The following is a 13,903-nucleotide window of genomic DNA, read 5'->3' on the forward strand; positions in this document are numbered from 1 at the left end:
ATATTATTTTTTATTAGATCATAAAACAAAACTTTAAATAATATGCTTGTTCTGTCTTAGGGTTTTGTCAGTCAAGTAACTAAGATTGTCCATGAACAACACCTACCGAAAGAAATGGTTCAAAATCGTGGACTTGTTCTTATTCCACATTTCAGATGACTGAGCATAGATTGAACATAGATGATGAAATTTATAAGTGAAGTGGAACCTTATGGGCTATCCTAGGTCATCTTCTCACAAAACTTAACATGGAACAGGAAGTGCATGTTGTCTCTCTTTGCCAGGGAGACCTGGCAATCCTGAATTTTTTTTTAAAAGTCCAGTCTCACTTCTGCATTGTACTTTTGATTGTATTTTGGAGTACGGACAACCATAGGAACTTATCATCCTCTGCTTCTGTGGCACATATCCACTCGTGTCTTGGACCTTGAAGAACGAATGCATTCTTTACATCTGTAAAGATATTTAAGGTACACTAATTAATCTTTGCAAGTAGCAATCAAAAGGGGAAATTGTTTTAAAATTCAAGAATTGTTCGAGTCTTTTTTAATAATATTTTTAATACTAAAAAAGGAATTCAAATCCAGTTTAGAATATAACTTCCTAAAGTTACTGAAAATTTCAAATATATGATAATGAAATAATATGGTCTTTATATTATAATTAATTGCAATAAGCAATTGTATTTAAAGACTAAATGATAGGTGATTTAATTTTTTAAATTTATTTTTAGAGAGAGGGGAATGGAAGGAGGAAGAGAGAAATAAATCATGTACCCTTGATGGGGAATCGAACCAGCAGTCTTTCAGTAAACAGGCCACTGCTCAAACCACTAAGCCTCATTAGCCAGTGCTGATTAAATGTTCTGTAATTTCGTGTTTTAGTCACTCCAGAAGGACCTGGAGCCAGTGAAGGTTTCCACTAAGTTACAGAGATGCTGAGAGCTAGACCTAGACAACTTTGGTATGAGGGCCAAATAAGAAGTAAGCCAACTACTTAGCTGTGAGGTTACATAATGATATTTTAACACAGGGCATAGCTGGCTAAGGGAAGTCACACCCTTTTCAACATACCGAGTGATTATTGGTAACTAGCCCATTTTATCTGAGTTTGTCCTCTCAGTGGAAATATTTAGTCCCACACTTGGTTTCACTTTTTTTCCCCCTTAGGCTCATTTAAAATGGGGCTGAAGCGAATGAGAAGCTAAAGAAACTAACTAGGTAATCTGTCTCAAGTCCTGCCTTTATACACAATGAAAAATACTGAAATGAGAGCACTCCACTCAGGTTTTCTGGCCCAACAAGTACAAGAAAGAGATGCGGAGCCTATTGAGCTGGGAAGTAGAGTGTAGAGTAACTAAGAAATAGGCACAGTAGGGTTAGGTTTTAAGTCAGAAGGTTTTTTGTAGCATGGTTTTTTATTGAGGTTATTATGAATGAAATGTTTGTTACTAAACATCCTTTGCAAATCTGTTGATCTCATTTTCCGTTGCTCTCAACCTAATTATGAATTTAAGGTACAGTCAGATCTAATCACTTAGTCCCAGTAGAGTGGAAACAGAAAATCGAAAATAGTAACATCCACAGGCAGTATAGAGTCATAACAGAAGGAAAAAGTAATAGATAAAAGCCCAAAACTGTAACCCTGCAAGCAGTGTGGAGTAGCAGGGAGGGCTCAGCGCTCCCGTGGAACCGCTTCAGAGAGTCCCTCGTGGTGACGTGGGGCCGTGCCTCCCTTTGGGAATTCTGAAACTTCCTAATGTCCGGGGTGCGTGTCTGACAATGTCAGCATTCTTCTCTTCTGCTTTTTCAGGTAGACGGAAGTTCACATTAATGAAATTTTTTGAATAATTAGGGAATCATTTGCCAACTACAAATTACAATTCCAATCCTTTTTCTACTTTCTAAATTAATAGTAAATGAGCATTACAGAATATAGTTTCAAAAGGTATTTAACTCGGAAGTAAAAGAGTACGTACATTTGGAATCTGGAATATCTTCTACAAGTAGCCTGTGAAGGGCCACGGATGCAATGAACTGGTAGGTCGATTTTGAAGTCCTTTCGAATGGAGTATGAGATGTGCCCCGACTACAAACAAGCAGTGTGTCGTTGAAGAGGAAAAGGCTGAGGTCTCGGGTATGTTCATAGAGCCTGTGTTAAAATGAGCACAGGGAAGGGCAGTTTCAGAGGATTTCAGTACAGTGAGGGCAAGATGAAATTCAGCTTTCCTTCCTTTAAGACATAAGTCATGCTGTGTTTTGAAACTTCTGTCAAGGTTGATATTTAGTGTTTGGTACATTTGGGCAATCTGGAGAAAATAAATTTTTGTTTGGTTTCATCTTTTAAGGGTAACAGGTTTGGGTGAACCAGTATGGCATGAGGTGCCTTAAATAGAAAGCAATTAACTATTGGTAGGGAAATTTGTAATTTTGATTCCAGGAAGGGAAATTGGTGTGCAGCTTAATATCCCTCACCAGTATGAAAGGTTAGAGTTAAGAAGCTGTTGATTTTCACTGAGGTTGCCAGGACCGTGGTCAAATGGAAGCATATGTATCAGCAGGCCAAATGTGTCCACGACCTCCATTACCTTCTTGCTGTTCTGTTGTTGGAACCAGGTCAGAGAGGTTTCTCTGTTCACTAGTAATGGGTTGTCTTGTGCGAACACTCAACACACATCAAGGGATATGCTGGGGAAGAGCTCAGAGAACCCCACTCCACCGCCTACACGAAGCAAGCTCAGTGTTTTGATGGAAGATGACAAATTTATTTTCTCTTGGAAGTGTCATGCAACCCTCAGGCATGCTAAAGAAGAGAGTCAATTTACTAGCTTGTTAGAGGAGGCCTCTTGTTTAATCACCTTCACTTTTCATTTAATTTTTAAATTGTCAATTTTGATCCATATACAGTTATAATAAATGCTAAAGTGACATCACATACCTCTACTTAGATCACCCAAGATACCAAACTAGTACACATCTTTCCAATTGTTTTAATCTGCTCAGGTAATTTTAACACACACACCTATTTACAGGTAGTTTGCCGTTATTTTATAAAAATGGTAATAGTCACACTTTTCCCTGCTTTTCTCACAGTACTTCATGGTGTAGAGGGGTCATTACTTATTCACTCTCCCCCTTTAGATGAGCAGTCCCCTTTTTGTATAATCCTCACTTGAGGATGTGTCCCTTGATCTTAGAGACGGAGGGAGAGAGAGAGAAACATCAATTAAGTTGTCTCCCACACACACCCCAAGCAGGTATTGAACCCACAACCTAGGTACGTGGCCCCGACCAGAGGTCAGACCTACAGCCTGTTTGGTGTACAGGATCATGCTTCATCCAACTACCACCTGCCGGGGCAGGCAGTCCCCTTTTGATAGACATGTGCTTTGTTTACAGGTTTGGGTCTCATTCCTCCCTTCCTCTCCTGTTGTTTGTTCTTTATTGCCACTATGAGCAGTGTTGGAATAAACTGGTCCTTACATATAAACAAATTCCTCACATGTGCTCTTATTTCTATCACAGGATCTCCAAGGGTACGATTGATTGGCGAAAGGGTTTATGTGTTTTTATCAAAGACTTCCAGATTGTTCTCTATAAAAGGTGCTCTATTTTGTATTTAGAGTCTACTTCATATGACAGTGTCTCTGACTTGTACATAATACAAACTTTAATGTGCATCTGAACTACTTGGAGATTTTGTTAAAATGCAAGTTCTGATTTGATAGTGCAAGGGTAGCTTGAGACTGTGTTTCTAACAGTTCGCTGGGTATGCTGATACACAGACCACACTGAGTAAGGCAAGTTACAGCCCCACCTGTGAGCTGGGCAGAGGACTGGATCAGGGAGCTCCGCATTTTTTAAGAGTGCAGGTTCGGCTATTTGCAGACTGTTAGGAAGTGCAGGTCGTGTTAGGTGTGTGGAGAGGCAGGAACAGTCGTCTGGTCACTAGTCAACTTGTTTGCACACATCCCTTTCCCATCTGGTTGCGACTCGGGCAGGAAGGAGGGGGATGCTGCACGTGCACTGGTACTTTGCAAGGAATAATGCTCTGATCAAGTCGGTAGTTATTCTGACAACAGATCAGACAGAACCAGGGAGGAAGGAGAAGGCACTCGAGAAAGGCAGAGGGTGCTTTTTAAGTGCATGGGTGGTGGTGGCCTGTGGTGAAAGGCCACTGTAAACAGGCGGAAGATCCCCCCGGCCCCCACCCCATGTCCTTGCCCCTTTTGGCAGTACTTTCACCATGTGGCTGATAAGAACAATTATTCCCTCCACCAATTTAGAAAACTGTTTAAAGCTGTAATGAAACTTTGATGTGAATCCTCCAAGAGGGTGCTGACAAGGGTTCTTGGAAGAAGTGGCCCTGAAACGGATGTTTGCTTTGGTAAATAGTTGTTTTGTTTTCCTTTTGGAAGGGAACACACCGAGAGCAGAGGTAAATGAGTGAGAATTCCAGTTGGTGACTCACTTGGCCAGGTGGGTCGTTGGCCCAGGGAAGGGAAGGAGGAGGCACAATAACTGAGTTTGGAGTTTAGGTCACTTGTAAGCAAAGAACATGAGTGGGAAAATATAAACACAAGTTTTTATTTCAATCTGATCATAGAGTGCTATTTAAAATATATATAAATCTGAGCTTTATCTAGAAAAAATGATTTTCAAAAGTCATTTACTAAATTAAGGGCCACAAGATCTCCACCACAATTTTCATCCAAAGACATAAAGTCAAAGTCTTTCCTAAAAAAATCTTAATTCCTCTACATACAGAAAAGCAAACAATTTCGCCATTCGCATTGACCCGATGGAGCCACTGGAGTTGAAACTGGATCCTGCTAGGGTTTCAGAAAACTGCTTCTGCTCACATTCAAAGGAACCGACTCTGAGGGTAGAGTGTTTTCCCTGAATTGGATAGGGTTTCTTTGCTTGTTTACAGGTAGGTTCAATGACTCAGCAAGATGGGACAGGTCTACTACAGTTTAGATTCTCCACACCATTCTAGAAGTACTTTGTTGTTTACTTCATTAGCCTGCCCGAGAGACAAAGTACCCAAATTCAGTAAATATATACAACTTTGAAGGGGATTTTCAGAACATAACCTTTGGCACGAACGGACATCAGCATGAACAATCAGAAGTTTTTGTAAGCTAACTGAACCAAAATGATAGCCCCCATCATTCACACTCTGACAGGTGAATCAGTGGCTTTTGGGGTGCCCAGGAAAAGAGTCAACTCAGGCAGAGTTCAGCGTCCCTGAAAAGTTGAGGGTTTCCTTCTCCAATCGCCCTGGTAAATGACTGTGGTTTCCTTTGGACGGGGCTGAAAGGAAAGGGGGCTGCATTTGTGGCATTGTCGCAGGGTTTTTCCTCAAGAAAACCCTGGGTCTGAGACATGGGTGGCTCTGTTTGATGATTCAGGGCTCCAGTCACCAGCTCTTGAGGGCGTTTGTAAATTTGGGGAGACCCCACTGAAAGGGGAAAAGGCATGCTGACAATCAGCAAGCTGTAAGTCACATAAATGAACATCGGTGTTCCGGAAAAAATGATCAAAGTTCCGATGTGCGTCCTGTATTCCAAAAGTGTATACCGAAAACTTGGGCCTATATCCGTAGAGAGACAGATACCTCCAAATTTCCTAGCTCTAAAATGATGGACTTGATTGATCTCTATTCAATTTTTTAAACTTATAATGCAAATATTATTTGCTCCTCGTATGGCAGATCTAGTTGATTAGCAACTTACTTGTCCAGCACCTGCTGCTGGGCTGGGGAGTCCTGAGCAGGAAGACTCAGTTCAGCTTTCTGCCTGCCCTTCTAACCAGCAGTCAGAGCTCTGAGACCTGGTTTGGGATTCTAGGCCAGCCACTAGTTAGCTCCGAGACCTCAGACAACTTATGTAAGTACCAACTTCCCATCCGTACACACGGCTACAGTCCTGCCTTCCTTACCAAGTGACGAAAGATGATATCAAATGAGAGGAGTTAAAACACAAGGGAAACTGGACCCTTGTACTCATGGGTTGGTGGGGTTATGCATGAACGTAAGCAGAGTTTCCTCTAGGTAGATAGCCCTGATGGGAATCATGGGAATGTCATTTCTTAGCTTTTCTGTGATTTTCTAAAATCACAGAAAACAAGGTTGCAGGCTACATATTCTGTGATGCGTTTTGGGGCATAAAACTGTTCTGCATTTACTTGATTTCAAATGTAAATGCAAAATTACATTAACATTTATTGCTTGGCAAATTGCTGGTGTATTGTCTATTTAAATATAAGTGTACCTCATACTCAAAGAGTGCAAAATAGTATTTTCTCACTGTCCTCAAATTGTCAAATGTAGTCTGTTGTTGAAACACTGAAGACAGACATCTAAATTCTAATTGAGACTTCTGGCTTCTGGTTACATGTGTAAAGAGCTTGGAAGTCATAGCTTCCATCCTCATAACAAAAAAAGAAATGAAAACACTCAGAATTAACAAGTCTCCTTAGATCCATCTGAGAGCTGTGGTCACAAGACAAACCACTACCCTAAAAGCTGGAGAGGCGGGTGCACACGGAGAAGTACAGCTTACCAGAAGCAGAAGCTGCACGTGGGAGCCAGCACTGCCTAAGACTATTTAAAGGGAATGGACTAATGGTTAGAGACTCCAAACTGATTCAGAGATTAAAGCCTTCTGCAGGCCTTGTTTGGGGAGCCCCTCTACCCCTTGCATCACTCTTACCTCCAGAATCCCCACCAGGTTCCTTCTGTGAAGAGCTGAGAAAAATCCAGTAGAGAGGAGGGAAGTAACAATTCTGAAATATGTTTAGAATGTGCCATTCTTAACAAAGGCCTGCCCTCGAGGGAAACTATTACCGGAATCTAGACGAAGTGGGGGAGCAGAAATACCCAACTCCAGCTCCCTCTAGCTTTCCTGTCTTACCTTAGAGGCAAAAAAAAAAAACAAACCCAAAACAAGAAAAACCCTGAGCAGCTTTTGGGAAGGTCATGGCTCTGGGGCACAGGCTCACTGATAGCCGAGACCAAATCACAGGACTATAGCACTCTTCCTCTCCCCCTTGTATTCTATCACCACTTCAATAGGATGCTTTAGAGTGAAGCGGGTTACAGCTGAAAAGAACAGCAAGGCTCAGACTCCCTTTAAAGGGTCTTTAGAAAACCCTGTGACAACAGGGAAGACAAAACCAAGGACAACAGAGAAAACTGGATCCTCTAACACCATAGCTACAGCAAAAAGAACGCAGGCTCTCACGCATAGCCAAGGAAACATAAAACCTTGCACTACACACCTACTTACCTCAGTTTCCTTCCCCAATACCCCATGTCTGGCGTTCAACAAAGACTTGCAAGGCAGGCTAAGAGCCAAAGAAACACTCTGATGAGACCAGGAAGGCAAGCTGCAGATACAACAGAAATTTGGGAATTCCGGCATGATGAGAAGGACTCTATTAGAGAATTGGACAACATGCAGGGACACATGGGTGATATAAATAGAAATAAAAGCACTAGGAAATTTTAGAAATCAGAAACAATAGAATAATGCCCTTTGATTGGCTTATCAGCAGGCTGGACATAGCCAAAGAAAGACACAGTGAAACTTATCAATAGAAACTTACCAAACTAGAAAAAAGAATTAAAAAGACTGGAAAAGAAAAAAACATTGCCCAAGAAATAGGGGACAACTACAAAAGATGTAAATTGTGTCTAATAGGAACATCAGGTTCAGAAAAAAAGAGGAATCAAAGGAATATTTGAAGTAATAATAGCTGATGATTTAGTAATAATAGCTGATTTCCAAAATCATTGACAGACACCAAATGACAGGTACAGGAAGCCTAGAAAAGAGAGTGTCAGGTAAGATGAATGCCTTAATATATACACTGAGGCCTTTCACATTCAAACTCCGAAATCTCAAAGACAAAGACAAAGTCTTTTATTTTAAAAGATTTTAAAATATTTGTAGAGAGATGGGAAGGGAGGGAGGAAGAGAGGGAGAGAAAGATCAATGAAACATTGATTGATTGCCTTTCATATAAACCCTGACTGGGAAGAGAACCCGCAACCCAGGCACATGCCCTGACCAGATATTGAACTGGCGACATTTTGCTTTGTAGGATGTGCCCAACCAACTGAGCCATACGGGTCAGAGACAAAGGTAAAATCCTGAAAGAACCTAGAGAATTTAAAAACTGCCCTATGGTGGGGACTGACTGAGGGAGGGAGGGTGTCGGAGCAATGGGGGGGAGAGCAATGGGGGAAACTGGGGCAATGGTAACTGATCGACAACTTAAAAAAAAGACTTTCTCATATAAACAAAACTTGAGGGACTTCATTGCCAGTTGACCTGCCTAGCAAGAAATCTCAAAGGAAGTTCTTCGGGGAAAAGGAAAATTATGTAAGTCAGAAATTCAAAATTACTTAAAAAGAGGAAGGGTGTTTAAGGTTAAATATATTCTATGAAGGTGAAATAAATTCTAATAATCAAGAAGTGGAGCAATCCCTGGCATGTTCCTACCACACCAGGGTGTTTGGCATCTCTGGCCGGACAGCTAGTGCCCTTCCATCACTGTATCTCTTTCTATTGCTGCTGACCAAAAACAACAAAATCAGGACATAACAAAAACTGACAGTAAGAAAGTGGCACGTTGTGGGATTTGATTTTCATTTAAGACTCACTCTAGGTGGAGATTCGGTGAGGGAACTGATTTCTTCTAACAACCCCTCACCTCTGTCCTGTGTCTTTGAGAAACATTTACTGAAATAGTCATTGAAAGAACTGGTAAACCAGTTTTTATGTATCTTATTGGAGTTGGACGAATGAAAGAAGTTCATTCCTCTCCATTGGGTTGCTCTTGAGTCATCGTCTTTGCTGCCATTAATACTGAGTGAGAACACAGTTTGGCAAACAACTTCCAGAAGCAGAGATTAGCAGACTGGCCCCACCGCTCGTTTTTGTAAACAAAGTTTTACTGGATCATAGTCACACTCATTCATTTATGAATTATATTGTTTGTTAAGATTGTATTTGTTATATTATTATATTGGTTATATAGCTGCTTTTGTGCTTCAATGACAAAGTTAGGTAGTTGCCATAGAGATTATTTGGTCGGTAAGCCCTAAAACGTTCACTATCTGACCCTTTACAGAAACAGTGCCCATCTTTGTTCTGCAGGAGGAAAGTGGGTGCTGGTTCATGGAAACCGATGCTCTCCCATTTTTTGTCCTTACATTACTGTGAGCACCGTGCAAACCAGACATAGCGAGACCTCAGTGTAACAGTGGTCCCATGGTGAGACCTTTTAAACGCTGACCGCGGCGACTGTCTGGGGGTAATGAACTGGGGCTCTTTCTTCCGCTGGGCAGATGCTTCATGTGGTGTCTCAGTGCTCGGAGTGCCTCTCAGTAGGGGAGTGACTCATCTTTAGAATATCTGTTTCTCTATAGTTTGTGGTCAGCAGAGACTATTTATTTTTTCCTGTTTTGCCTAGGAGCTGCCTGGAATTCAAGTAAGGTGATAAGGCATCTTACCTTATCTCAGAGGAGGGTATGTGTGTGAATTTTCAGTTCAATACACGGATTGTCCTAAACTTACAGTGTCAGACATTGAGCTGGGTGCCGGATACAGGATGACTAAGACGTGGCTACAACCACAGGGTATTCCGGTGTTTACCTTAAATAGAAATGTGTTTCCTCATCGCAGCCGTGAAGTTGGGCTACATCTTGGACCCTAATCAGGTATCTGTGTGCTTCTGATAGAGGCTAGGAAATCAAAAACAAAATGAGAAATAGATAATTTTTAGAAAATAAAAGGCCCCGCTACTACTGCAGAACCATTTTGTATCCCGGAATTTGTAAGTGTTGAGTAGAACTCAGTTCAGTTATAAAAAAGGGAATGTTTTTATTGTTTCTAATACAGGTTTCCTTTAGAACACAGAATTGACCATGAAAACTATATTTTAGGGTATTGTCTAATTTTTTAACTACTGAAATTGGTTTACTTATAAATGTTTCATGGCATCAAAAATAAAGTGGGGGTGGGGTGAATAAGAAGCGACGTATCAGGAAAAGGAAGGGAACGAATTGTTGCAAATTAAGAGTCAGGCCCCTGCACCGATGGAGCCATGGGCATGACCACGTGATGTGAACAGCGACCTGGAATTAAGTTCTATGGACTCTGTCCACTCCAGGATTTGGGGCTTTTTGTAATCCAGTTAATTCCACTTTCCCTACCAAAACATGCAGATCTAAATTATGACAGAACAACTCCATCTTGCTTCCCCAGTTTAACCGAATAAAAATAACATCTCCAATCAACTGATACTTTCATTCCTTAGAATTCCTATACCGAGCTCCTGTTATATGTCACACCCTGGAAGTCAAGTCAGCCATAGCTCACACCGATAGAGTTCCCAGTTGAGTGAATAAAAGATTGTAATAAAATGTGACAGAGGCCCAGGGTGCTGAGGACACCTAGGGAAGGGCGATCCACAGCTGGTGACATGGGAGAAGCTGCAAGGAAGATGAAGGTCGAGCTGGATGTGTAAAGGAGGGTAGGAGCTGACCCAGCAGAGTAAGAAAGGAAGGAAGTGTATGGACAAAGCATAAATGTACGAGGAGGGGCCAACACAACTGGAGAACTGTGAGTCCATTTGTGTGGTTTGCTCACAAAGTGGTGGGCCAGGAGGTGAGAGAGAAGGCAGCGTTGGAGCAGATAACATTCTGTAGGTAACAGCCAGCAGAAGACTTGTGAGGTTTTCTCAGGTATCCTTGGTGTGCAAAGCCCTACATCAGGTACTATGCACAGGAATATACAAAACAATAGAAGACATGGCCCCTTTCTTCTGGGGTCGGGGGTCCTGACCACAGTAGTAGCGAGCAAGGAACTGAGACTGCAGAAAAGCGAAGGGACAGGGTCAAGCCCACTTGTGCTGCTCCTCCTGTGGCATCCTTGCAGACAAGAAGGATGTGAGGTGTGAGAGCTCGGCAGCCGCAGGCCCACCGCAGGCATTCACCAGATGTTAGCTGATTTGACATCTGGACGTCTCCTTTGGCCAGAGACACGAGAGTGTATCCATGAGCATGAGATGTAGAAAGTACGTCGGAATACGTACAGGGCACCCCCAGATGCTTCTCTGTATGTCTGACAGCTGATCTTTCCTGTTGATGTTTTGCTTCATCTAGAAAACAAAGTAATTTTAAGGCAGCATAAAACTGTGGGATTTGTATACATAAAAATAGATTTTAAATATGTCATGGCACTTATAAGAACCTTGTTTCGTGTACCCAGTGTTTTTAAACGAAGAGGCAAATGACAAGACTGTATTCAAAACCCATCTTCTGGGCATAATGTGTTTTCCGTTAACATTCAGCCTGGACACCCATGGAGAATGCACATCAGAGGGATATTTTCGGAGTGAGAGCACTGTGCTCCGCGGTGCCCAGTGGCCCAGGCAGCAAATCTAACACATTAAGAAGTTGTTTCAGGCACAGAGGATCTTCTTTTTTCACTGTTAGTCCTCTAGAAAATTCAATCCAGATACCTATTTCTTTAAACTTCCGCATTGATAAGGTTTAATCGAACGTGTATAGTTATCCCAGAACATGTTGTTTGGCTTAAAACAGATACCTTTAGTGCTCCAAGTCTCTGAACACAAGGATTTCACACTGAAAAGACGAAAGAATTTGAAGACAAGAGGAACTGTGTGGATCTGGATCTGTGAGTCAGAGTGCCAGAAAAGCACTGTAACATTTTCAAAGGACACAGACTTGTCAGCAACCAACCTGATCTATGTAACCTTGATATGTTTTGATTTGGTCCATCGCAGCGGTCAAGTCCCCACGGTCCACGTGCTCTGCAGGAGTGTGAAGCCTCAAAGCGCAGAGAAGATGAATATATTCCTCAAATCTTCGGGATGGGTATAAGAACAGCTCCGGCAGGCTGTGAGGCATAGAGGAGGGAACCTTCTTTCTGAAGGTCAAAGAATGCCCCGTCCCCTTGGTGCCTCCGCCATGCTCGCCCTCAGAACTCACCTCAGCATGTTGGTAGTGATAGTCTTATCGTGCCTCTTCAGGAAAGCCCGGAATGCCGGTCTCGCTTCTCTGCACTAAAGGTGAGCATTATGTTGTCAAAACTTTGCCCTGCCTGTCTGCTGCAGAGCCTTCTGTTCCCCCAGGCAGACAAGATCAAGGGTTCACCCAAAGCAAGAGACCAACATCTGCATCTAGTCCAAGTGTTTCTAGGGCTTGCTAACACTAATGCACCAAGCAGAGTGATTTATTTATACCACAGACCTAACCCTGTCCACTGTCCTGAAACGGGGTAGACAAACAAAAACAGACTTTGTAACCAGGGAGCCTGGAGAGGAATTAGGATTCTAATCTAATTCTCCCTAATTCTTCGGGACCTTGTTGAGTTACTTCACTTCCCAGAGCCTTGGTTTCCTCCTGGATATCAACCCTAACTCTTGTTAGGGTGGTGGAAAAATAAACCCTGTCCGTTAAATGGCTGTCACACAGTAAATGTTATTTCCTTGTAGTGAAAGACTATTGATGGTATTCCCTTATAAACCCGCTGCTAATCATGTGTGGTGTTCTAAAAGTGATCCACTGCATTGAACATCTGCTTTCAAATGCACTCATTTATCACCTTTAAAGCACCCTGGAAGCACCCATTTTTCTCCACGGGGTACATGCCTAAAAGATGCCAGTATGCTAATTTCCAGAAATCAAATGTTTATTGATTTCAATAATATTAATAGCTAACAAGTATTGAGTACTTGTATGCACCCTCTGTGCTAGTGAAGCAGACACCATTGGTATCTGTGACTATAAAAATTTCGTCACTGGTTTGTTTCTGGTAATACAGGACACTTCGATTCTTGAGCTCATGGTCAGTCAGTTCTATGCACCTGCCTTGTTCACACAGTTTTCCCACAAGACATAATCAGATGGTCCAGCAGTGTTAAACTCTCTGGGTGTGGGGAGGGGTGTCTATAAAGGGAGATGTCCAAGGTCAGACATGGGCCAGAGACCTCAGTGCAGACAGGGGGACACAGCCAAAGAGGACACACTGGACACTGGCAGAAGTGTGCCCCCGTGCCACAAGGTAGCGGGATCTTACTGCCATCAGAAGAGATCCCAACAAGAGTACTGAGTGAGTGACACAGAGGGAAGCGAATATTCCTGCTCAGACTACACATGGCACAAGGCACAATGAACTCTCCATAGAATGCAAGACAAAGAAACTCTCATGCACAGTAAAATTTCACAAACAGACTATCCTTATCCCCCAAAACATGGATGACTAATTCCTATCCTTTATGAGAGAGCCAGCTTTGTCAAGGTCACGCAGATCTTTGTGGCAGAATGGCATTGGGGCTCACAGTCTTTCTTCTGCCTGTTAAACCTTTTCCTGTAACTGAGCCGTGGGCGTCAGCAGCAGATGGGAGTCTGACAGTTTGTGTGAGGATGAGTTCAGTCCAACAGCCAGTGTCTGTGCCCTGCTGTATCAAGCACTGTGCTGGCCCCCAGTGATACACAATTAAGTGTCAGGGTCCCCGTCCTCAGAGTCCACAGTAAACTGAAATAGGAGAGCTGGAAGCAAAACATGGTGAGGAAATCTTTCCCATTAGCCCTAGACCTTTGGATGCCACATAAATCTTGTTTTCAAGCTCAGGTCTAATAAATGCCTGGAGGTAACGCAATCATTTACCTTCTCAATAGTTTTCAGGACAACAGGGTAATTGTTGAAGAAATTGGTATATGTGTTCAGCTGGCTTCCAAACTTTATGAATATTTCTCCCACACGGCGAGCTGGGCCCCAGTCCTGGAGTCTGTCTCTCAGGTTATCTAGAAACTGCCTGCAATGTGAGAAACACGTGCACGTGAAAGATTGGTCCGTGGTAACCAA

At 42.5% G+C, this 13,903-nt stretch overlaps 1 protein-coding gene across 11 annotated transcripts in view; it reads right to left on the minus strand.

Annotated features, from left to right (window-relative positions):
* ECT2L (epithelial cell transforming 2 like) overlaps positions 1–13,903 on the minus strand; it is a 72,206-nt gene continuing 58,303 nt past the window's right edge. For 9 of the 11 annotated variants that reach the window (XM_037045640.1, XM_037045642.1, XM_037045641.1 and 6 more), the window contains 7 exons: positions 13,706–13,853; positions 12,025–12,098; positions 11,776–11,932; positions 11,106–11,171; positions 9,665–9,753; positions 1,979–2,151; positions 1–453 (listed from right to left, as the gene is read on the minus strand). In XM_037045640.1, coding sequence (XP_036901535.1) covers positions 326–453; positions 1,979–2,151; positions 9,665–9,753; positions 11,106–11,171; positions 11,776–11,932; positions 12,025–12,098; positions 13,706–13,853 — 835 coding nt within the window. In that variant the 3' untranslated portion in view covers positions 1–325. Of the gene's footprint in view, positions 454–1,978; positions 2,152–9,664; positions 9,754–11,105; positions 11,172–11,775; positions 11,956–12,024; positions 12,099–13,705; positions 13,854–13,903 lie in introns of all 11 variants that reach the window. The other 2 variants (XR_005066425.1, XM_037045643.1) reach the window with 2 other exon arrangements.

Source organism: Sturnira hondurensis, unplaced genomic scaffold, assembly GCF_014824575.4.
Source record: "Sturnira hondurensis isolate 20B ecotype Veracruz unplaced genomic scaffold, ASM1482457v3 Scaffold0004474, whole genome shotgun sequence".
Taxonomy (NCBI): domain Eukaryota; kingdom Metazoa; phylum Chordata; class Mammalia; order Chiroptera; family Phyllostomidae; genus Sturnira; species Sturnira hondurensis.